General features: G+C 36.4%; 1 protein-coding gene across 5 annotated transcripts in view; it reads left to right on the top strand.

The window, feature by feature from the left end:
• DCLK2 (doublecortin like kinase 2) overlaps nt 1-25831 on the top strand; it is an 84655-nt gene that overhangs the window by 47624 nt on the left and 11200 nt on the right. For 3 of the 5 annotated variants that reach the window (XR_010651276.2, XM_065836470.2, XM_065836472.2), the window contains exons 4-12: nt 681-782; nt 2128-2178; nt 5296-5390; nt 13052-13124; nt 14085-14193; nt 17986-18043; nt 21748-21867; nt 22966-23112; nt 25317-25450. Coding sequence is in view for 3 of the 5 variants with exons in the window: in XM_065836470.2 (XP_065692542.1) it covers nt 681-782; nt 2128-2178; nt 5296-5390; nt 13052-13124; nt 14085-14193; nt 17986-18043; nt 21748-21867; nt 22966-23112; nt 25317-25450 (889 nt within the window). In the remaining 2 variants the exon portion in view is untranslated. The remainder of the gene's footprint in view (nt 1-680; nt 783-2127; nt 2179-5295; nt 5391-13051; nt 13125-14084; nt 14194-17985; nt 18044-21747; nt 21868-22965; nt 23113-25316; nt 25451-25831) is intronic. The other 2 variants (XR_010651277.2, XM_065836471.2) reach the window with 1 other exon arrangement.

The raw sequence follows: 25831 nt of genomic DNA, 5'->3' as shown, positions 1-25831 counted from the left end.
TTGACTTCATAGTGATGAATAACAGGGATAAAATTTGGAGGGGAATTTATATGATTACGTTGGAAGCTATTTGCAGTGGATGCTAACTGTGGGAAATAAAATGTTTCCAAAATGTCAGTGCATGTATGACTATTGATTCCTTTTCCATTTAGGTTGTCCTTTATTTAATGATATATAGCTGATGGTAAATGGCAGTAATCTAGTGTCTCAGCCTTTTGGAAGTGATAGACATTTTTCACCTCTTTAAAAATTGGTGACAACATCAATTTCTTGCAAAAGAAGATAAACTGAGCTTGATCTGCATTTGCCCTATATGAAGCTGTCATTACAATGTGCAGGATTTACTGAATTATCAGAAGAACTTTGGCATCAGCTGACTTCTTTACTCTTTCAGCTGTGCCTAGGTACAAATGTGAATTATAGCAATAATCCAGTCTCATGAAGACATGAAGAAATATTACATTCAGAATGTTACATACAGCGTTTGACTGGCTCAAAAATGTTTGTGTGGTGTGTAGGTTAAAGTTCTGAGATGCTTTTCTAAGTTTGTTTCATTCAGTTGAGTAAGCGTGCTTAGAAAATAGTGATGTTCATTTTCTGGATAATAAACACCAACAGTAGCGTTTGGAGGAAGCCTGGACATTAAATTGTTGTTGAAACTCTATCTGCTTGCTTTGTAGAATGCCGTGTTATGAAGTCCTCTTATTCCCGATCATCTGGCATGAGGCATTCTGGGTCCAAAAGTCCAGGAACTTCACGTCGAAGCAAATCACCTGCCTCAGGTACTACTTCTAGAAAAGAGCTGAACACATCAAATACATGAAAGTCAGGATTTGTTAAATGGGGTGAAAAAACTGTTTGCTCTGTCTCAAATATGAGTGCTATGCTTTGTTTCCTGAGGGAATTTTTTTTTTCAGTTTGTCTCCTAGATTTAATACTGATTTATAGTAAATTTTCAATTATTTTTGAATCGTGGAAAGACATGTGGTTTCTGGTTTTTAATTAACAGGCACAAAAAGTTTCAGTTTGTGAACACTGGAATAATTTGTGCTAATTGTACATTTGGGATATGTTTTCAGCATGGCACTTGATTTTCTTGAAGACGATTAACTACAGCATGGTTATGTGGTTAAATTGACATTCATTGAACTAGAGTATACCTTTAACTGTTTTGAATTTGAAAGGCTTCTCCTTTATAATCCAGATATTGTTGGAATTACAGGATTTTGCTGTTTCAAGTAATTTTAGGGGCTGTTCTGGAATGCTCTTGCCCATTAACAGAGAATTTTTTTTCCTTCTTGTGCTTCCTGTAATTTCAAAGAAAGGTTCACATTGTGGTTTTGCCAGCACTTTGGCTGAAAACTGTATGTTCCAATCAGCTTTTATGCAGAAGGGAGAAACTTGGGGATTTGCTTGTTCGTGGAGTTTTTTTGTTTGTTTGTTTTCTCCCTTTCTTTACCTCTGCATTTAGTTTCTAAACACAACAAATCTGAACTGATTTTTTTTCCCTCTGACCCAAGGAAGTAGCCCTCAAGTCAAAACACTGAATATGTAAATATACAATGCTCTGTTTTGAATGTAACTATGCATGTAAGCTTCTATGCGTATATTCAAAACTGCAACATGTTCAATATTCTAATTTTCATATCAGTATTTGTTTTGTTTAATTGATGCTGGTTAAAGTAATTTTATGTCTTTGAGTTATTTCAAAGTGGAATATTTAATTTAATTTGATTTAATTTGAATGTTTAACTGAAAAGCTTTAAAGAAGGATCACAATAATAACAAAGCAAAATGCAGCATGAAAGGCAAGTTTCAGAACTGATTGACATTTCATGCAATCCTGTTAACTCCTATGAAATCGCATGGGATATCAACGGTGAATTTTATGTAAAGAATTTAGAAATCAGGGCTGTCATCTTCTTGCTTTTTCTACTTAGACACTCCTTTTTTTTTTAATTTGAAAAAATTATGCAAGTGTCTGGTATTTATCCTTCTATTTACTTGCCATTTTTTCTCATGTATTCTTATCTTTATTTACCCTTCTTTCTTTCATGCATGTTCTGAGCTGTTTAATAACTTATTTCCTTAATGTCTTTTTCCTTTGTGTCAAATATATGAGTACAGTAAAGAGGGGTGGCCACTACTCCAGTGCTCATTCTTCAGCAAAATCCCCAGGTGAGCCATTACTATTATGGCTGTATATCACTAGTGTGTCTCTTCCTTCTCCATTTACCCTTTTCACTGTATTTGTGAATGTTTTCAAGCTTGAAACATGCATTTTGCATTCCATGAATCAGAGACATAATGGTTGTAGGGTTTTCAGTGAAGTTGATCGTTTGAGTGAAATAATATAAATTATGCTTTATAGTTGTCAGACATCAGTTAATGGTGTCAAAGTTAAATTTGTAAAGGTATTATCATTTGACTGCAAGTAGAGGAGCATTCTGAGGAGCAAGACATTTGTATGTGTTTTCTCAAGTATATTATAACAGAAGAGTTCAAGCAGTGCAAAAAGATGGGTGAGAGTTGCTGAAAAAAAGCAGTGCAAAAACGTGGGGGGGTTTGTTTGTTTTATTTGCATTTTCTTACCTTTCTCTTTTTCTTGTGTTATTTCAGCATAAGTTCTAAAACACCTTCAGTTCAAAGTGCAAGTATCTCTAAAACACTGAATCTCTTACAAGTAGCATGCATTTTGATTGGTAAATAAGTTGAGACTTCAGACCATACTAGAAGTTAACAGTTTTGAAAGTATTCATATGTTTCTCAGTTTTCAACATTCCAATATGGTGAAGAATTGTATTTAAAAAATGACAGAGAAGAAATTGTTTTAATGTATATGCAGGCTGCTATACATGTTGAAAGAAACCTCAAAAGAACTTAGAAAATAGATAAGAAAGGTGAGTTTTGCATATACATGAAATAATCAGCAAATCAGCAGTGAACAAGTTTGTGCCAAAAAACCAAACCAGATTGTGTGTTTTTTGAGTTAAAATTAGAAGTACTGCTGTCTCAAATAGCAGTTGGCTGACTACCTACAGGTGCCAAATTTGTACATGTACACAGGGCCAGTTCCAGCTAGTTGTTGCAGTTGTCTACCAACCCCTGTGCAGTGGATCTCAGAAGCCATTGGCGAAGCTGTATCTACAGACAGCTGTTTTCCTCAGCAGAACATACAATATGTTGTAGAATCATAGAAGGACAAAAGTTGGAAGGGACCTCTGGAGGTCGCTTACTCACACCCCTGTCTCAGAACACCAATATCTAAGATACTAGCAAAGAGATGGAGTACTGCCAGTGTATGCTAGAAAGTTCTTCCTTAGTTATGAGAGGGAAGAAGATTATGTTAACCAGCTGATTTCACAAGTACAGTTTAATGGTTTTGTCGATGCTTAAAAGGATGGTAGTGACTTAGAGACAGATAAGGATGTCTTGTACTGTAGACCTCAATGGTTGTGTTCAGGAAAGAGTGACCTTTCTCTGAGCTGCATAAAAATAATTTGTGAATAAACAACAATTTTCTGCTCCTGTGTAGTGGTAGCTGGTCATTTGGAAGCAAATTCTTCTACTGAAACATCTCATTTTTGGTCATGAACTTGACAGCTCAGTATTTTTTCTAATGGCTAGAGCAAAATTGTGTATGCAAGAAGCAGAAAACAGTAAGAGCATTCACTAGCCCTTTACATCACCATACTTGTAAATCCTTTATAAAAGAAGGAAGCATTGATGTGCCAGGTTTCAAGAAGTTTATCTAAAACAAAATGATGAAAAGTAGTCTGCAAATGGGGTGTATGCTCCTAAATCCTTGTAGCTTCTTAATGAAACACTTAAATAATTCACCTATTGTTCTTAGAGGCAACCCTTGTTGAAATTAAGACAAAAGCATCCTAAACATATGGAATACTCTTAGTAGAAAAGCCTAAGCTCTTAGTCCTGTAACAGAACTGGAAATGTAAATCCAAGTTATCAGACTTCAAGACAGACTTATTCTGTAGCTAAATGCTAATTACTTATGTCTTAACATCACACATCAAAGAGAGAGATTTGTGTGAAATAGAGGGATTTGTGGACGTTGCAATACAGTCAGCCTGGCCTACTGGCAGATAGACTGCCCAGGTTTTAAAAATAGTATTTAGAAGGAACTTTCAGCACTCAGAGAATGTTAGGGTACTAGGTTAATAGACACTTGTAAAATAAATTCAATAGGGCTGGTTAAAAAGCCTTGCATAACGCATGACAGACAGCTTAACATGCAAAGGATTTGTGCAGATCTAACTTTTATTTGCTTTGAAGCTAAGTTTTTATTTGTGAGGGTTGCTTATTTCTTTCTGAAAAAATAATTCTTCACCATGAATCAGCTATGAAACCTTTGTAGCTCTTAAATATCTGCCTAATATTTTCCTCTCCCTGGAAAAATGAGGTTGAGCTGGAGAGGAAATAATGCTGCATCATATAATGTTGCATCATATTTGTGTATGATGAACGGTATGCTATTTTGTCTGCATAACAAAATTCATAAGTTTGTTTTTTCCAGAAAAATACAAGGACTACCTAAGTTATATTCACCAAAGATATAACAGATGTTGTATCAGGCCACTCTGGAAAAAATAGACTTAAAATGAATGAACTCCTGAAGTCAAGAGGGAGAATATTGCATGTTTTCACAGACACTTGAACTTCTTGGGAGTTCAGAAACAACCTGCTAGCTTTCAAATGTTGGGTTTGAGGTTTTTCTTTGTTTTGTGGTTTGTGTTTTTTTCCCCTAAATCAATTTTTTTCTGAACTACTGCTTAAGTTCTTTATAATCCAAACAGCTCTCTTGTTGGTTGGTTGTTGGTTGTTTTTTTTTCTTTGAAAAAATGAACAAATCAACTCGTGTTCAATGAGACATCCTACATAGAAAATGAGACACTGATCTAAACAGTAGAGAGTCAAATGTCTTTATGGACACCGTTTCTCTCCATGTTTTTTTATGCAATATCACAATAAATTGTATAGTTTAAAGAGGCTGTGGTTATTATTTGCCCAAATCTCTTGCACTGGCAAAGGACAGAATAGGCCTTTTTCATCTCTAGAATGACAATGCAGTATTTGTGTGTCTTCTTGTTCCCATATCCAGCTACATGAATTTTCAGGGCACATTTATTCCTAAGTACCGAGGATTTTGTTCTTGTCTTTGAATGTAGACTTGAGTGATAACTTGTCAGAGAAGTATGTTATGTTTTAAAGCAAATTAAGGTTTTTGACTTTTATTCACCTTTTCTTCCATTTGTTTGCTTTTATTGCTTTGATCAGTTAATGGAACCCCAAGCAGTCAGTTGTCCACCCCAAAATCAACAAAATCCTCCAGTTCTTCACCAACAAGCCCAGGCAGCTTTCGTGGACTCAAGGTAAGTGTCAGAACTACCAAAAACCCTAAATTCCATTATTCACAAAATGATGTATTACAGTGATGCTGAAGAAGAAAAAAATGAAAAAAAAATACTAGTTTTGCTGGTATGAGTTCTGAGTTGAAGTAGAGAAGAGAACTGAAGTATGATTTTTGTATTTTGGGTTTGGTTGGCGGGGTATAACACTCGAGCGCAGGGAAAGGGGAGGGTGATAGTGGCTTGAATGTGCCAATTTGCCCTTCGAATTTTCCATTGTTTTGTGGACTGCAGAAACCCCCTAACAAATTTATATTCCCTCCGCCTATAGAAATGTAATATCCTCTTTTGGTTACCTTATAGTCTTGTAGCATTGCCCAAAATTTTGTCTGAAGCATGCTTCTTCATCAGTGGCATGCAATTTCACCACTTAATGCAGTGTTCTGCCTCAAATCATGTGAGGGGTTCCTTTGGGAGCAACCTCATGTCTGGCAGATTGTTCTCTGTGTTGCACCAAGAGAATTTTGTTCCTCTCCCACTTAAAAATTGGTAGCATTCACAGTTCTTAGAGGCTGCTCTCTGCCTTTTGCTTGGTAAAATAAAAGGAACACTCCAGAGCACAGTTGAGCATCTTACTGCTTCATTTATGCAGCTGTCCTTTCAAGGAGAATTTTCTTACGAAATCATTGATTGCAGCCTTTCTGGAAGCACACTGGATGGTTCACACTGATTATTCTGATCAAGTAATAGCTCCCTTTGGTGAACACAGCAGTTGTGAAGAGGCTGCATAATTTTGTGGAAAACTGTTTTCTCAATTAAAAGACTGGCTAAAGGACGTGATTTGAATAGTATTTAGATTTGGGTTTTGACATGCTAATTGTTATCAAGTCTTTGTTTTGCAAGGAGTATGGCACTGGTTTCTGACAGGTTTCTGTGATAATTCTGAGAAAATGTTTTGATTTATTTGTTTATTTCTAATATATTTTCAGTTGTTTGGTTCATTGAGGCACTTTAATGTTGATTTCTGCCTTTATGTTGTCGAGCTATACCATCCCATAGCTTCTTTTTGTCTAAAGCAACATAAGTTGGTTTTTCCAACATGAAGCAATTTAAAGAGCAGTAATAGTCCTGACATTAAAAATTAGAAACTGTGTGTATTAAACTTTGTCTGGACAGCTCTGCTATAAAATTTACAGTAGAGAACACCAAAGTCATTGAACTGGAGGCTGTCGGCTGGTCTGTACTATATTTAACAAATGCTTTTTGTCTTTCTTTAATGAAGTTACAAGTTTAGAAATTAGCTAAGTTGTTTCATGTTTTCCCACGCTGTCCTGTCTGCTTTTAGCTGATCAAAGCTCCATTAAGATAGAGATAATTCTGATAGTAAGAAGCAATTTTCAGTAAAATGGACATATCCTCTTTCCCTTTCACTGCCAATTTCACTGAAATAGGCTGTTGTACTTTTTCATTTTGGAACATAATTGATGCTAGATACTAATGGGTGTTCATGTCAAGTAATTCGTCCCTATATGACCAAATAAAACAGCAAAACCAAATTAATCATCTCAAACCTGGCATGTTGCTGAAGTAGAGAGTACCTCTTTTTTTAACCCATTAGAGTGCATCTGTTCAGCTGTGCTCCTGACACTAAAGATAGGGAAAGTTAGCTGGTGAATCTCAGGATAAATTCCAAGGGGATCAAGTGCACTGTGCAGCAACCCTTACTTCTTGATTATGTTCTAGTAGTAATAACTAGATGAAGTAGCATCATAAAACCAGTACCATTGTTTTATGCAAAACTATATTCTTGTAAGAAAATCATTGTTATTTTTGTAGGATTGATCTTGGCTAGTCTGATGAGGAAAACAGAGGACCAGGCAAGGACCAATTTTATTATTTTGAGGTTATTGGTTTTGCTTATTGTAAAATAAATCCTTGTTGCTAAGACTGCATCACTGTGCAGACACGTAGTCTGGCTTCCTGCACTTCTATAAAGAAGGTGCCATGACTACAGCTGAATGTAGATATAAATACCATGGCAGCCAGTGAAAGAATAAAGTATATTTTTGAGTTTTCTGGCTTGGGAAATATGTAATATTTTGGCCAATTTGTTGTGTAGAAAATACATGTTTATTTTTGTAGCGCTTAAAACAGGAACACTTAAGAATGGTTTTATATAAGCTCGGAGCAGCAGGAAAAGGGAAGAAATCAGGGTTGATTTTTTTGTTTCCTGTAGAGAGCAGGCCAGCAGAGCAGCTGCACACAAGCTGTCCTTTAAAACCTGTGTTGTTTGGAAGGCCAGAGCAAAATAAAATATTTGACTAGAGATTAGAACCTGACTAAGCTTTTTGAAGTTTAAGTGATAATTCCAGTCATCAACTTGCAAAAGATACTGATAGCAACAGCAGTTTTTTTGTATGCCACTTTTCCTTTAAAGTCTCTTCAGTCCCCAAGGGTTCCTTCTGCTTCACAACACTTGATAAACAGAAGTGGTACGCTCAGGCAAAGAAAACAACTTGCAGGAAACACTCCTCAAGAACAGCTTATCTTTTATGAGAAGGGTTTTCCTTCTGTCCTTTTTAGTTCTTCCAACCAGAGTGCCCTTGTGATGTTGTTTAGTATATACAGTAAGGCAACTGCTGTCCAACATCCCAATCTTGCAGAAGTGTTTAAAGAAGCTGTACTGGAGTCTGAGATTATATTGAAGTAAGAAATTTATGCTGTGGCTCAAGAATAATAAACACTACAGAATTTCCTCACAACCCCAAATAAATGCCAGGTGACAAAGGCAGGTGACACTTGAAAGCTTTAACCTTTATCTTTGGTGCCTTTATGGATACACTGATATGCAATGCTGTTAGGATTACTTTGGCTCTTAGCTCTTCCAGTATACTTCATAGCACAAAAATAATCCAGAGACTAGATTAAATCTGAGATTTTGGAAAGCAATGTCATGATTTCCTTATGCTTATTTGGATATGTTTCATCTTCCACTCTTGAAATTAAGTACCATGTCTTGTCATCTTTTTAAAAAGAAGATAAAATTGTACAAATAAAGAAGTTTCACAGTTGAGGCCTTTCTTAGAATGCCAGTTGTGCCAAATAGCATTGTGTTTGAATTTGTCTCAGTATTACTTTTTCAATTGATTGACCAAATGAGCAAAGTGAAAGGGCATTAAAACCTGATCCAACAAATAACTTAAGCACTCGCTTAACTTTAAGCTATTGAGCAGTCCCTTTTACTTCAATGATGATGTTAATGTGCTTAAAGTTAAACATGTGCTTAAGTGATTTGAAGGATTAGTGCCTATCTTCATCAAGGTTTTAATCTCTTCAGTTTTGTACACATGTGCTTCTGTTAGCAGTGTTAAGAATATTTACACACAATTATCTAAGCTCACAGGTGACACAGGTGCAATAGCAGTTCTTAGAGCAATTCTTTAACTGCTGCCTTCGTTGAATTTACAATTCAGCATATTTCTTGCTCATGCAGTGGATAAAAAGAGTTGGCTAATTTGTGCTGGTGATGCACTTAGTGTTAAGTCCATTCACCATCACCATCAGTTTTCTAAAAGCTCTACATAATGTGATGCAACTCAAATTCTCTTTAGAAAAATCTTTGTTTTTTCAGTGTTGCCAGAGCAGTGAAATAAAATGCATGACATTATATAAATGCCATACCATGTGGGCTCAAATTAATGCCAGCACAATCACTACATTCTAATTGGCTAAATTTTGGTGAGTGCTCTAGAAGGCACCATCCTATGTAGCTGCCAAGAAGTTATGTATTTCCTTCAATATGAAAAAAAGCCCAGAATATTTCCACCAACATTTTTGTTGGGGACAATTAAGCTGGCTGCAAAGGTTTGACAGCTAAGGCACACATCCACTTCAATAGAATACTGGTTTATATCTGTAGAGCCTTCCTCTCGCTCTCACAAGACAAAAAATAAAATCCCACCAGACGTGTAGTTATCTGGGATTACTTTCTCATGTCCTCCCACATTTCTATTTTAAATACAAGTGCTATATTTTCATTTTTCCAGGTATATGGTAGCATTCTGGTAGCATGATTAAAACGACTGTCAGATTGCTGCTTTTTCACTCCCAAATCACTGACTTACACACTGATCCAGATTTTAAGGGAATCTTGGGCCAGTCCATCCCTGCTGCTTACACATCACCTTACATTTTGCGTACCCATTTCAGTCCATGCTCATGGGCTCTGTGATGGTTTAAAGGCTTTTATGTGTTTGCTTTTTTTTTTTTTACTTTGTTTTTGTTTCTATCATTAACTTAAAAGTAGAAAACCTGATGCACATGTTATCTGTCAGGATGGAGCTGGCACATTATACACTGGATACTTCAGGTAGTTTAAAAAAATCCTACAGTGCAAAGTATAAAATAGAGTTTTTAATGAGTTGGATATTAGTAGGGATGAAAGGAATAATGCTAAATACCTGTTGCTTAGTTAACATGTTGAGGTGCAATAAGCACATTGGGTGCTAAAGTAGGTGTGTTAAGCTTATAGGTATAAGAGATCTAATGTGTTTCTCACAAAACCACGTGTCATCTTGACAAACCAGATTATTTAAGTCACAGTCAGTCTGGATAAAATAATATAAAATATAGATAAATGTGTTTAGATATCTTTGTGAATCTGGATAAATTGTTATTCTGCAGAAAATAGTTCATTTGAACAAAACAGGCAGGTTTTTTTCACCCACTAACTTTCGTAACTTTTTACAGTATCTTTAGTTAATGCAACCAATTTTGAGAACTGTGTATTCACTGAGATTTTCTCAGTATCTCTAACAACTATGTTGCATTTTGCATGTGGCTCTGGATGTGCTGTTGAAACAAAAATTACCTGTGGAGAGACAGCTGGAGGGAAGTAAAAGAAATAATTATTATATTCTGTATTGTGTAATGTTTAAATGCAACAGGAGTGACTGTCAGCGTAAGATGTTCTTAGCCAGTAGCATCCACATCCTGAGGTGACGGGTTTATTCGAAGGGCTGGATAGCCATCGCTGCTCTGAATTGCTCTGTGAGCTTTTAAAAATAAAATATTAAAGTCTGTCTCAGGTCTGAGTTTTCCAAGACTTGTATATGTATCTGAGAGAGAAGATTTAAGGCCTGTACACTCTGAATTTATCACGTGTAAGGTGAACAGTATTGGAAGAGATCACTAGTGCTGTATAGACCAGAATACAGGAGGAGGAATTATTGCAAAACCTAATCTGCATGTGATTGTAGATGCCATCCATATTCACTAGTGAGGTATCAAAGCGACATGCATCCTTTTCTCCTGGCTACTTCAGGAATGCCTCATGAACCAGTCAATCTATTTGCATATGTAAAATCTTTATTTCAGCTTCAAAATACCTGCAGATGTTGGGATACCAAGATATTCTAAAGATAACATGGCACTGGGTAGTTTAATGATTAGAAAATTTATAATAAAATAACTTAATTCTGTGTCACTTATTGTCAATTCCTACCTTCTTCTCACCTTTTCTGGCTAGACAAGCACCTCACAGACATCTTAAGAGTTCTAGTATGCTCTGACACAGCAGGGAAAGACTAGACTGGTTTTGTTGCCGAGGAACTGAGACACAGACCCACAGCACTCGAATTACACAGGGTCTCTGTTGTAGAGTGAGTTTAGCCTCAAGTCATGAGGTCAGTTAGTGGCAGAGGTAAGGCGAAACCCACTAGTTCAGGTTCTGATCCAGTGCCTCAGCCATAACAGCAGCATTAGATTTTTCCCTTTCCTACTCCTTTTGGCTTTTTTTCTTGGTGCTGTTTGCTTCCTTCTTGTAAATAAATACTGTGGTAAGCAGGGATATGCCCAGTCATGCTCTGACCTGATTACAAGGATGATGGAATTTGGAAATGTGGGCTAGATATTCCCATGTATTGTCACTCACTGAAAACCCAGAGCAGATTACTAATATATTTGGCTGATAACTAATACTTCGCAGTGATCTGTTATCTCTTGTCAAGCTTGAAGAAAATGTGACTGACTGGTTATGAGAGTCATGATTTTGCACAAATATCATTTAACCTAAATGTCCTTGTTCCTGGTCTTTATTAAATAAATAGGTGGCTCAGAAGGACAGCAGCATTATCATAATTTAAGTTATTAGCAAGAAGCAGAGTAGGTGATGACAGGTTGCTGTTTGATGGCACTTCTATGCCAAATGCTAGCAAACATCATTGTTTTAGAGGCTCTGCAAAATTACGTTGTATAGCTTCTGGTTACTGTACCTTTAGCTGACCTGGCAACTCAGCTGCCACTAGAAACTTAAGCATTCATTAGCATTTCATGAGCCTTTAGACAATGTCCCTATCTGTTAGTTCAGTTCTTTCATTGACAATAGTGTTAATGATTTAAAATATTCAGCAGTGTAACCAGACAATGTCAGCTGAAATGGAAAATGCTGCATTTGCGTTCCTGGTGTCATGCAGAGCATTTCAACAGACACTGAGCTTAAGGCAGAGAAGCATTTTAATCCTTTATGTGGTGAGTGATAAGAATTACTATAATAGCCCATGAAGAAAACAAGATATGGAACTTCACAGAACAGCAGGAAATGTTACGTTGAGAAAGGGGAAGTGCTATAAAGTATACTTTAATTTCATGGAGCATCCCCATACTTAACTGTAATGGGAGAGCTTATAAAACAGTGGTGCATAAACACATCCAGTACATTTTACTATTGATGGCATGGATTCCTATGCCTCCACCTCTTTTTTAAAATAAAAATTGTTGCGTACTTCCCTGGGCAGTATGACAGGATGATTTTAAGTAGAATTGTGAAGATTCAGGTTGAGTACCAATTAAGTCGTTGGTGCAGCAAAAGTAGTTTTCTTCAACCTTCATCCTTCAAAATCATTCTTATACAGTGTCACAGTTACTAAAATTTTACCTATGTCTGGGTACATATCAGACATCTAATGTGAAATTCTTGTATATGTCATAAATCTTCACATCCACAAAAAAAAAAAAAAGACTACTAAATTATCAAGCAAATGTGACAATCATATATTTTCACAGCCACCTATGCCAAAATTCTGTTCTTTAAATGAAAACTAGCAGGGCCATGCAAGCATTTCTACATTACCTGCCTAGCATGCTTCAGTGCTAATCTGAAAAGAACATATTTTGAGTTCAGTTAGGGAAACTGAACAGCTATGAAGAGATGTGTTAGACTATACCAGGAGAGCACGTGCTGGCTGCATTGACCACTCAATAGTTGTCCATAGATGGCTGTTTCTGGCTTACAAGAAGCTGTACACAGGTTGTATTATAATGATCTTGTTGCATAGAATGAGGGAACGCTGTGTCCACGTGCACTGGTTTTGTGGTGTTTAGATGGGATTTGGTGCAGCTGGAGGGAATTTGGTGTTAATAGGTTTACTGAAATCTGTTCAACTACTTATCTAAATAGGAATATCAGGGCTGGATCTTAAATTGGTGCAAGTGACAATGATATAATGATAATGAACTGTGAGAAAGCAAAAATGAAATTAAGATGGGAATGGAAAAGTAAGCTGACTCTAAATAGGTGTTTTAGGGTGGTTGTGTTTGTTTTTAGTGGTTTTTTTTAACTTTGCTGTTTTTTGTCTGACTCCTTGTGATTACCATCAGAAATAATAAATTCTTATTTACTTCCTTAGATCCCTCCACATGGTGGACCTTCTTCCAATGTGAATGGTGTACCTGAATCACTTCATTGCCAGAGCCCTGAAGGTAGGACACCAATAATTGCTAGCAAGCCTTGCAAAAATTTTATTGTAGGTGACAGCTGGTTTAGCACTCTTCGATAGTTTCTGATGGCTGCAAATATTTTTTTGTTCTGTTTGATACCTTATCAACAATTTTATTATTGAAAAAATATCACATTTTCTGCACCAAGTCAGTAAAGCTAGGAAATAAATATTGTTCTTTTTATTAGTGGACCCTGCTCTCCAATGGTCACTATTAAAAATTTGAGTGATTTTGAATGTGACCTGCAGAGTATCACCAGTATCATCTGTTTGTCTCTGGATTAAAAGTGGAACCTTCCTCAAAACAGCACACTGCGCTTCAGGCAGAAGCACTTGGCATACCAGCTGACCTTAGCTAAACTTAACTTTTCATTCCTTATCTCTTTAAAGCAATGGGGTTTTAAAATTATTTTTAAAATTTCATTTTAGAGTCAAGTTTTTAATTTAAAAATACTTACATTTAATTTTAAAAATACTGAAATAAGCAGCAATCAAACTTATTTGCATTTTGGATGTTTCAGCAGCAACTAAGGGAACTTGAAGGAATTCAGCAGATAAAACTTTTGGTTCTTTTACATGCATTAATCGTTTCTGCATTTTTGCTTTGAGAATGCAAAAGATGCTTCAAAAAAGTATTGTGAGTTCAGTAAGTATTTAGACTAAGGACTTCAACTGCATTCATTACTTTTAGAATATGTCCACGCAAAAACCTAGTATTTGATTTTCGTGTTAAGAGGTCAAACAACTCTGATTAATCTTATCTTGCTCTTTCTTATGTTTGAGATAAAAAATAAGGGAATAAGCTGTGAAAAAAACAGCTTAGTTAAAGTTTTGTTTTGCATTTGTGACTCTTTCTGTTCTGTATCTGTGGAAACCACAGGGAATATATTACATTCTGCTGACGCTTCTCTTCAACTTGCATTATTGACCTTGCTTTTTGCAGGTGTGAATGGAAACAAGTGCTCAGGGTCATCTACCATTCTTGAGAAGTACAAAGTGGGGAAGGTGATTGGTGATGGCAATTTTGCTGTTGTAAAGGAGTGCATAGAACGGTGAGCAAGAAACTGTTTAGTACTGCTATGTATTTTACTGGATAAAGCCCTTTATATTAGCGTAATTGGATAGCAAATGTGATGAGATGAAAGCAAAGAGCAGTTGCAAAGATATGTCTGCACTTGAGGAGAACTAGACATAGCAAAACACACAGAGATTCCTATGTGTTATTCCAAAAGCAGCAGAGAAACATGGCTTTTTATCCCAAAAACTACAGGAGGTATCACCTTCTAGTGGAGGCTCTTAAGGAAAGCCCACAGACCTTCAAGAAATCCCGCTCATGCAACAGACTGTCATGGATGGCAGGAAATTGTATGTGGCATCTAAACAGCCTTTCAGAGAGCCTCCTTCTGCCTCAGCAACCCTGTGGATATAATATCTCTACTGCTGTGTGATTTTTCACGGCTTTGCAGTGTTACTCTGAGCAAAGTATTGTTGAAGGCATGTGGTTGGTGGCAATTAGCCTGTGCTGTGGACTCCCTTGTGCTTACTTCTGTGAGGTTGTGCGGGGAGTAGCCACTTTGCAAATCAGCCCTTCGATATTCCAGACTCTGCAATATTCTTGCACCTGACTTCCCATGGGGTAGACAAGATGCCTTTAGAGACCTGCTCTTCCTCTGCAGCTTTGTGTCACACTTTGCTGCTAGTGCAAACAGAGCAGGTGATTTGACTGTCGCTTTCTCAGTGTATTTTTTAGAACCACCTTCTGCTGTCTTCATCAGTCTGAGAGTTATGCCAGCTTCTTAAATATTATGAGGAATCTTCAACTTGTATGCAAATACTGGGAAGTTCAGCAGATGTCTGTAAACAAACATAGGAGTTACAGAAACAATTTCTATGATTTGATCCTCATTTGTTGGTTTTCTGTACATGAACGGAAAGATAATTATGAATGGAAACATCTAATTCCAGTCTTAGCAGATCATAGATGCACAGATAGAAACTTTTGCTGTCATCCAAATGAGCCAAAAAGGTTGGTATTGAGGCTGGACCTGGGGCCTCCTCTACTGAAACAGAAGCGAATGACTCTTAAAATCCATAACTTTCTGCAGCCATTACTGGTTTGTTTTTTTTTTTTTCCTCAAAAGAATTGTTTGTTGATACTGTATCATCTGGAATATTTATCTCCATTACTAATTTTGACAGGTGGTATGTAACACAATGTCTAATACTCCCTTCTAGTTTACAGCAGCAAATGAAAATTGTTATTTTCAATACTTTTTGAGAAAGTGATGTACAAGCATGCAAGGTTTACAGAGTAAGGAAAAAGACTGAAGTGACAGCTCCTAGAGACATACTAGCTGAACATAGAGCTGATAAAGAGAAAAATAGGCTAGATGTGATCTGAGTATGCTACAGTTACTGCTCCAAAAAGTTCCTGTTGTGTGTGCGGGTTTAAAATAATGCTTCTCACAGTGTTAACGTCTAGAATCAAAGGTTGTGTCGTTTGGATTTTGTGGGGGTTTTCGTGTTTTTTGTTTGTTTGTTTTCTTTTTGAAGAGTTTCTACCAACAGGCTCTGGTTCCTGACAACCATTACTACGTCAGTGTGTAATCATGTCTGTACTGCTTTAAGCACTGCAGGACTGTTACAAGAACTGTGCCAAGGTTGTTTTGTAACACAATTTCTGTTCCTTTAATTTTGCAAGAAGCGGCTTGAATGAAACTAAGTGCATGATGCTTCACAGTGTCTCCCTGTGCACCCTGAAACTGGCCACACATCCTTTGTTATCTATAGACTGAACAACATTCATGAAAGGCAACAGGTTAAAGGCACAAAATACCATAATTTATTATTTTGGGGAAAATCAACTGTGCATTTTAGAAATGACTTAAGTCAATGACTTACGTCACTGAAAATGAGAAGAGGGTTGCTAAGTTACTTGGGTTTCAAAATGTCATCTGTGCTTTTTGGAATTAAGGGACTAGACTAGAAAAACAACCTTCCAATTATTTAAAAAAAAATACAAAATTAAACTTAAAAATCTAGTTTTGTCTGTGATCCGCGTTCTTCATATTTAGTGAAACATTATTAAACGAATGCTAATTGAAATAAATATGCAGCAATAGTTGTTAGTAATAACAGTGAGTGAGGAAATGCCAGCTATAAATTCTTGTCTTTTAATTCCTATTATGCTTCATTTCTAATAGCATTGTTCTTAGAAGCTTTAGTTGTGGAGCCAGGATCCTTTTATACTATCTCTCGTTTGTAAAGAGAGCCTATATGTCTGTATATAAAGACATGAGTCAACAGATGGACGCTGACAGTGAGACAGAAGAATACAGCACCTGTCAGACAAGACTGGCAGTGGTATCAGCAATCAAATTATGTGGCTGATATTCAGAGTTTTTTCTTAGATGCTATAATAAAGGACATTTGCAGGAGGGATTTGAATCTGGTTGATGAATTGGCTTTGTGACTGTTAACTCGTCTTTCAACACAACATAAATGCTGAAGGTTTCACAAGTGGTTTTTGCTGATTAGTTGTTTACAGGCTTTCAGATAATGCACTTAATTTAGTATAATGCATAAACTGTGATCCGGAATTACACACTGTGTTCATAGATGCTACATCAGGTCTATAATATAAAAGGATAGCGTTTAACAGATACCATTTAGATAACGCTTCTATCTAAAGCCTGGATCAGGTTGTAACTATGACAACATTGCAGATACAGCTGCACTTTCAGAGCAGAGATGCTCTACTGTATTTTTTTCCATAATGGCTAAACTGAATGTGAGACATTAATTCAGTTTCTTTTTTTGTAAGGTACTAATTTTACTTAGTTGTCTCGAATGCAAAAAGTATAGCAAAAATTAACCAGGAAGTTTAAAAACATGCCTGACTTTTGCTTTTGTAACTGCTTCCAGTGTTTTTTATTATACATGTTAGTGATTTTCTGATGCATATTGGAGACTGTAGGTGCTGGCACAACACAAAATAGCAGCCAACAGGGTCTTATGGCATTTTCTTGTGATTTTTAATTTGTCATTAATATAAGTAATAATGTCTTCTTTGTTTAGAGAAAGTAATACTAAAAAAATAATTTTTAAAAAGACAATTCATTTGTGTTGCTTTTTTCTCTCATTTTCTCCCCTTCTGGAGAAATTGAGAACACTTTTATGCCTTACAGGGACAAAAGGCAAATTAGAGTTCCTTTCTGGGAATGTGTTTACTGAAAATGGTCATCCTTTTTTACTTGGTATATAACCACCCTCTTAAATGACATGGCACTTTAGATGACTGCTGTAGAATTCCACAGAATAGTTAAAAAAATAAAGAATGAAATACAAAAAGTCAAAATTAATGCCTAATAAATTGTGCAAGATTTTATACGAGTCTCTAATGAACTATGGGGTTTTAGCTCTGCTGAATCCTATTGAATTTTTCCATTGGGGTATCAGTCTTTCTTCCGCTCACTTACACATAAATGTGTATGCTTTTATCATTAAAGTCTTCCCGTTGAACAAAATTAAGTGGAAGGCTCAAGACAGATTTTGGATGTTGGATCAAAGAAGTGCCAGAGAGATGTGCCATGTCACAGAAGTATGAATCAATCGCAGGTGGAGCTTGGAATTAATACACAAAGTGAGCGAGGTTGTGGTAGTCAGGGAAACAACAGATGCAAATGGTGCTGAGAAAATAACCAAAATCAGGTCCACTCGGTGAATTTTCCATCAGCAGCTTCCATGGGTCAAGGCATTCCATTATGATGCTGTATATTCTTACAGATAATGCCACAATTTATTGACCAGTTTCTAATTAATGCTTCTCGTCTTTTTCTCGTTAGATCCACAGGAAAGGAGTTTGCACTGAAGATCATAGACAAGGCTAAATGCTGTGGAAAGGTAGTGTACAACAATTTGTATGTATAAGAAAAACAGCAATAAACACCACTAGCAGCTGCTCGTTAGTCATAAATGGTGGGTGTATTTGGGTTTTCTGACTATTTTCGGAGTATCTGTTTAGCAGGATGACAATTTATCCAAGAAGCAGATAATAAAAGTGGTGTTAGTCTGCTAGATAACAGAGTAAAAACCAAACAATGTTTTGTCTATTTTTTGGACTAACAAAGAAAATGCTAATATGTGTCCCAAATGAAATCAGAAGAGAAATAGCCAAAATATATTACAAAGACTTTGATCTGTAAAATATGAGAGAGGAAATTTGCAGCTTTGTGTGTATTTATGTAATTCCCATCCCTCTCTGCCTCAACTTTGTATGGCTGTAAATGCTCCTTTTGTATGTAGAACATGGATTTGAAAGGAAATTTTCACAAGCATTTATTTATGTTTATGTATTTTCACCATCCTGTATAACAAAGATCTCTTAACAAAAGAGTTCCTTTATTTTTAATTCAATTTTCAGTTCACTTTTTAAAGTCATGCTCAAAACGTCCAAAATTGTCTCTCCAGCAGAACAGCAGGTTACATAATCAAATCCAACATCTGAGAGTGTCCCAGACCTCTCTTTACCATCCTCCCAAGTACAGCGATTTTTAAAAAGGAATTAAAAACCCCAACCTACAGCCAACAATGTAGACTAAGTGTTGGAATAGGTAACAACAAATAGAATATTTCTATTTTGACTGCTTTGCAATATCTTAAAAACAAAGTGCTTATAAGGAACTTCTGAATCAAATGGATCATAATTTAGTGTTAGCTCAAAGAACACTAAGGGCAGAGAATTAGTTATCAATCAAATTCTGGAATAAAGCCTATTCAAGAGTAGGAAATATGACATTTTCTCAAGGATGACTGAAAAAATGGATGTTTTGGATGCACACACCCTATTTTTTAATGTAAATGAGCACACTGAAATGGTTCTGGAGATAATTTTGCAACCAAGTCAGGATCTTAATTCAAAGGTACTTTTTTGCCAGTTACACAGAGTGACTGCTCTGAAGTGTATTTCAGAGATCCAAATGCTGAATGTGACCTTGTAGGAAGATGTAGCAAGTCTGTATGACTTTCTTTGTGTGGTAAGGCGCTGTATAGCACTGCACGCTAATGCATTACCTGCTGCGATGACTTGCTATAAGTAGAGGTCCTCAAAACAGAAATGTTTTATCTATGCAGATTTTAAATTGTGTATGAGGTGCTAGGAGATGAGTGTTCCCATGCCCCATCACATTATCTTATATTCTCTAGGTTTATTTAAGGGAACATTTAGAAAGGAATCTTAAAAATGTATAACCACAAGAAAAACAGTGCTAGAATTGCCTTTTTTGAGATGAAAATGTTGCCATTTCATTGCAAAAGAAAACTTTTGGTTGATGTGTACAGCTTGCAACTTGAGATGGTTTTATATTACTCGTCTGAGTCAGCTGCTTAGGTGTCATAAATTGGAATAGTCCAGAGACAGAAAATCCATTTCATACAGCAGAATTTAGACATATTTTCTATTTATTGTCTCAGTGCTTTAAAACAGACAAATAAAAAAAATCAGTCCTATGGATGCATACTTGTCTTTTGAAAGGAGCTGTATATGTATGTACCAGTAGAGGACTGTTGTGAGGAAGATGTTTCTACCTGTTAGGACAGTGGTAGAATTGTCCAGTAAGAATTCCGACAGAAAATAATTTAATTTTGCTACGGCGTAGTCCTTCCTCACTCCCTTTCACGTGCCAACGTAAGTTCTGCCTTAAAAACACCGGTCTGGCCCAAATATGCATGGCTTGTACATCCCTCACTGCTCTATAGCAGTTTATCTTAGATCTCCTAAAACTGGAATGCAATTGACTAACGTATTTTCAACAGGCAGCTTAAATGTTGTTTATACAATAATTTCTCTGTAATTAAATTCTATGAATGTAGACTGAAATCTATATTGCACTAGCCAGGAGAATGTTTAACAAGTTTGAGATTTTTTTTTTTTTTTTAATATGACAAAATATAGCAAAAAAGGTGAGGTGGTTGAAAATAACTAACTACATGCTAGTCAGCATTTTGAGGACAGGTATTAAAACAGTAGCTCAGCTACATTTTGGAGTATTTTTTAAAATAGATTATTTATTTTAAGTAAATATTGTTTATGCCTGAGCTTTATTTAAGACAATAATTTAGTCAAGTGAAACAAACAAAAACCCAGGTAAAGCTATTTTGCCTTAGTCATAATTAACAGATATAATAAATTTACTGTATGTTCTTTAGGTAGAAAAAGCTGTAAGATGCTAGTTTTTGCTTGGACTCTTAATGCTGGTTTTGAATTTACAGACTTTCATCCATAAGGCCTAGTATGCTGTGGCTGTTCACTTTTGTCTGTTGATGAGATTCAGCATTAACAAAATTGCTTCATGTTTGTTTGTTTGTTTTTTCTCCAGAGCACGTTTGCTTGGAGCAGACATATGTTTGTTCAGAATGACAATTGATGCTCTTTCAAACTGAGTTTCAAAGGTGTAACTATATAACCCATATATGCCGCACCATACTCTCACAAAATGAGATGCACACATGGCATGTGGTTTCTGAGTTACATAGCCACATAAAGCTTTGCTAAAAACACAATGCATCTGTAAAAAACCCTGGAAATAGAAGGTGAAGTAAGATCGTCAGTCACTGCCTATGCACAGTGGATCACACCTCCTTCAGGTGCTCTGCTCACAATTGCATGAAGTGCATGCTACAGATCAATGCAATAATCATGAATAAGTTCTCAGTCCAGTGAGATGATTTGCTGTCTGCCAAAGTGTAAGGAAACTGGAGTTAATTTGCAGTGAACCTAAATACAATACCTGTATTCCAATTTTTACAGAGGAAAATGCAAATTATTCTTCCCTCGAAAGGGGGCATGTGATTTTCTTCACTCTCCAGTGTTAAGTCAGTGCTAAGATGTTCTAGAAACCAAACATTCTGAAACTAACTTGTTCTTGAAACCCAATACTTCTTCAGAAGGATAGGGAAGGGGAAATTAAACTCAATCTGTGTGCTGTTAAATTGTAGGAGCCACAATGACTGAACTGAGCAGATTGTGAATCTGAACATACATATAAAACGAACTGAAATCCAAAACTAAAGCAGGTATAATATTTTTCCTGTATATAATCCACAATTTAAAAAATAAAAAAAAGTCCTTGAAAATAATCCCGGGTAATCTGTCCTTGAGTAACCTACACTGAATTAGAGGTGAAGTTCTGGAGAGGATCAAGAACATGTTAACTGTTGACAAAGGTTACAGTGATCCAGCTCGGGGTGGAGGGGGGTGTCTGAACTTAATTTCACCTCATAATACCCACATAAGAATATAATCTGCAGTTCCTGAATTGCTATCATGTTCTCGGGGCTTTTTTTTTTTTTATTTTTTTTTTTTTTAGAGCTATCCCATTGGTTGTATGTCTGAAATATGGCATTTTAAATTAAATTTGTTCAATGATGTATACTTAGGATAAAATACAAGTTGAAATCCAGTATCTGACAGTAGCCCTCCACTACATAAATTAAACAGCAAAAAGCGTGTTCACTGATCAAGTTATCAGTTTTCAGTGGATCAAAGGAAAAGTGAATTGGCAGTTTCATGTCTGTTCAGATGAACTTTCATCCTCTTTTCTGAACAGGAACACCTGATTGAAAATGAAGTGTCTATTCTGCGTCGAGTGAAGCATCCAAATATCATAATGCTTATAGAGGAAATGGACACCCCAACAGAACTCTACCTGGTGATGGAACTGGTCAAGGTAAGACTAAGGAGGCTTTTTTTTTTGCCTTTTTTTTTTTTTTTTTAATCCTTTGTGTTGTCAAATACAAATAATATATAGGATCACTTTTTATTTCTGTCTGAAACACTGTTAGATTCAAGAGTCACCTCTAGAAAGTCTGTAGCTGTTGAATTCATAATTTCTGTAGCCTACCCATTTCTCTTTCTTTCTAGAAGTTATTTTTATATATTAGAGGCTTTTTAGGTTTTAAGAGAGTTTGTTGGGTTTTTTTTTTAATATTTTAATACACCGCCATCTTGGCTTGCATTTTCTGAATTGCTGCTTCTCTTGCACGTGTATTGAAATGCTCGGAATGCCACCCACAGTCCAGACAGATCACTCCTACAGATGTATCCAGGGTAACCGTCATAGAGACACCCACGTAAATTTGGTTGCCATGGCGGGAAATGCTGCATCAGTAGCTCACTTACATGTAGTTATATATTCCAAGAGGAACAGGGAATCCATAATCAGAGAATGCACAACTGGCACATTCAGAAATCACCCGTAGGTCCTGCACTTTGAGGTATCATGGTTATGTTTGTCTTATTCAGTTATATTTATTTTATATTTCTGCAATATCTACAGAAATTCCAATTTGTGCTTCATTACAACTGCTGAGTATTTGTTACATTAGACTTTTTATTATTGGGCTAATGTATATTACCTTAGGCTTTATTCAAAATAAGGATTGGTTTTTGCTGTGTATTGTATTGATATTTTACTGATAAAATGAAGAAAAGGGAAACTGTATTCCTATACCTTGACATAAAATAAATGAGAAACCAAGGGTAGGAAGATTAATAAAATGAAATCAAGGCCGAGAAGAGCTGTGATTTGCCCACACTCATGGCACCAGAAGCCTGAGTACAGCTGAGAATTGAATGTAAATGGCCCAAGTCCCAGTCTGGTATCTTGGTGACAAGGTCATCTTTCCACAAAATGATTTTTTTTTACTGTTTAACAGGCATCTGAGTATGCCTATTGTAAAGAAAAATTCTACACAGCTTTTTTATGATATATCATCATCTTAATTATTTTTGCTGTAGTGAAATATTATATTATCTTTTACTTTAGGGAGGAGATCTATTCGATGCTATCACTTCCTCTACAAAATATACAGAGCGAGATGGGAGTGCAATGGTCTACAATCTGGCCAGCGCACTCAAATACCTCCATGGTCTCAACATTGTGCACAGAGACATCAAGCCAGAAAATCTCCTGGTATGTCCCATTTATTTTTCTAATATTTTCTCTTCCTTTGCTCTCATTAATGCAAATGCTTGTATATAAATGTCAAGGAGCTGAGCAGAGAACAGCAGGAATACTAATTTAGAATAAGTATGCATGAAATAAATCTTCTGCCATGAGATAGCAATCACCATAACCCAAATGAGCTATGCTCAAACCTGTCCTTAGACCTATCTTTATTTACATTTTGATTGGCTGCCATTTGGAGTATTGCCTCACAAAACAATGAGTTTTAAAGCTGTATCGATGAATTATTTATTACAGTTTGCAAGCGGGAGCAAAGGTGGGTTGTGTGCCATTTCTTTGAATGATCTTATGGTTATCTCATGCAATTTTTTTTGCTTTTCCTTTCACTGTCATAGCAGGAAGATCTTTCGGATGATTTACCAGTATTCTAGCCATGAATTAAATCTGTACCATACATTTATTTTCTCCTAGGGGACTGACTACTTTTGTTTTCAGCAGAGACATAAAATAACTGTGTTGACAAGAATTACCATGAATTCTGTTTTGGGAACTGCTCAGATTACAGTGCACAGAATGGGAACAGGGCACTATCTTGCTTTTACACAGAGGTTATGCTTACATATTATGTGTTGGGTGTTAGATATTATGTGTCATGCGCTGAGCAACCAGGGCCATAACCTCCCCTGTTTTAGCCACTGTCATGGGGAATGGCAGCAGCATTTATCAGCACTTGTTAGGCGTTTCTTCTGCCGTGTTTGTCAGTCCTGTTTCATGAGGTTGCATCTAGAGTAGGAGTCATGGATTACCCAAGACCAGATTTTGAATTGTTACGAGGATAGGGTTATAAGCTGAATATATTTTCCAATTAATAGTCAATTATCTCCCAACTAATTCCACTGACAGTGTTTAGCAATTTAAATAAGCCTTCATATAAATTAGAATGTGTAACAAAAGAGGGGGTGCTTCTCCCAGAAAAGGTAGTCACAGCAACATGGCACTTAAGAGAAAGAAAATGAAGGTGGAAGTCTCTCTTATTATCAGTGCATCTTTGAACACAGCCAATCCAAAGCAATTTTAAGCTCCCATTAGTGATCGAATCAGTTATAAATAGGCACAAATGTCCTTCCTGCCTAGAAAGCCTAAAGAGATTACTCAACAGATGCAAATCTTGTTCACTGTGATTGGCAATGGCAGCATGTTAAGATAACATACTGGTATTGAATGTAAATGCAAATAATTCCTATAAATTGCTGCCTATTATTGCAGGTAGTTAGTTCTTTTGCACAGGGTCATCCAGCTGTCTGAATTACATTATCTTTACTTGTCATGCATTCGAAAATACAAACTTTAAGAGTAATAGTAGTATGATGGTGGTGTATCAAGGATAACAAGTGTTTCCATTAATTATATTAATTACACAGGTGAACGAAGGAAGAAAGCTATTGCTGCCCTAGTGATATTCAGTTGTTTGAGGACACCAAATAAATTCAGCCATTTTGGAGATTCTGCAGGCCTGTATTCTAGAAACTAGATCCTGTTGAAATCATGTTCACATAAACATTTTACTTCAAGAACAAAACAAAGATTAATTTGGGATGTTTCCTTTTGCTGTTGGTCTGGTTTGATTTACTCTTGCTATGACTGTTGTTTAACATTCTTGTTTCTATTAAAGTTGAACTTCTTTCGTCAACGAAATGACTCAGGTTAACATGTGCTAGATTCTTTATGGGGCTTTTGGTTAACACTTCTCAGTCAGCTTTCTCACTCCTGTACTGAATGTAGGGAACTCACTTGCCTAGGAAATACCATAGTGAGAGACGTTAAATAAATCTGATTGTAGCTGCTTACTCCCATTTTAAACTTTAGGTCCTAAACAATTGGAAGTATAGTGTTATATTTTTTATTTAATATATTTAGAACTTCTCAGCATTCTAGCATTGGCTTTTTTTCTATGCCTCTAGCTGCTTAAGGCTCTATCATGGTCCGACCTCCATTGCTGGCAGACAGCTCCACTGAACACTAGCTCCAGCTGCACTCTGGCAATCAGCAACCATACCATTTTTGTTTTCTTTCCCAACAAGGCTGTGGAAGTTAGTTACTTTTTTTCCTACCTTCTCACCATGATGATGATGATTTTCCAAACAAATTAAAGGATTTTTAAAAATGCAGATGTTCTCTTCCTCATTCTGTTTTAATTTTGCTGATTCTAGGTATGTGAATATCCCGATGGAACCAAGTCTTTGAAGCTAGGAGACTTTGGACTGGCGACTGTGGTTGAAGGACCTTTATATACTGTCTGTGGTACACCCACGTATGTGGCTCCAGAAATCATTGCAGAGACAGGGTGAGCATGATTAAGATATCTGTCTTGTAACCAGTTATTTTTGCCAAGTAACTCTTAATTGTTGGAAGAGCTAGAATGCTCTAATAGGATCGTCCTCAATTTTTTTGTAACTAAGCCACCTGTGAGAAAACAGGCATAATTCGGTTCCTCAAGAGGCCACTTTCTTCGCTCACCCTGCTCCCAGGACTCACCTTTGCCACCTTACCGTCTCCCTAGGACCAGCACTGGTGAACCAGATTTTACTGGTTTTTGTTCCCACTGTACCAGCCACGGCAGCTGCTTGGGGAAAAACTGGCCAGCAAAATATAGTGTTCGTGCAAGAAACAGAATAATTTATATTGGGAGGGATTTCAGAGGTCACCAAGTCTGAGCGTGTGCTCA

This window comes from Patagioenas fasciata, chromosome 4 (genome assembly GCF_037038585.1).
Source record: "Patagioenas fasciata isolate bPatFas1 chromosome 4, bPatFas1.hap1, whole genome shotgun sequence".
Lineage (NCBI taxonomy): Eukaryota > Metazoa > Chordata > Aves > Columbiformes > Columbidae > Patagioenas > Patagioenas fasciata.
Note: the sequence above shows the minus strand (reverse complement) of the source record. Positions and strands in the feature narration are given on the sequence as shown.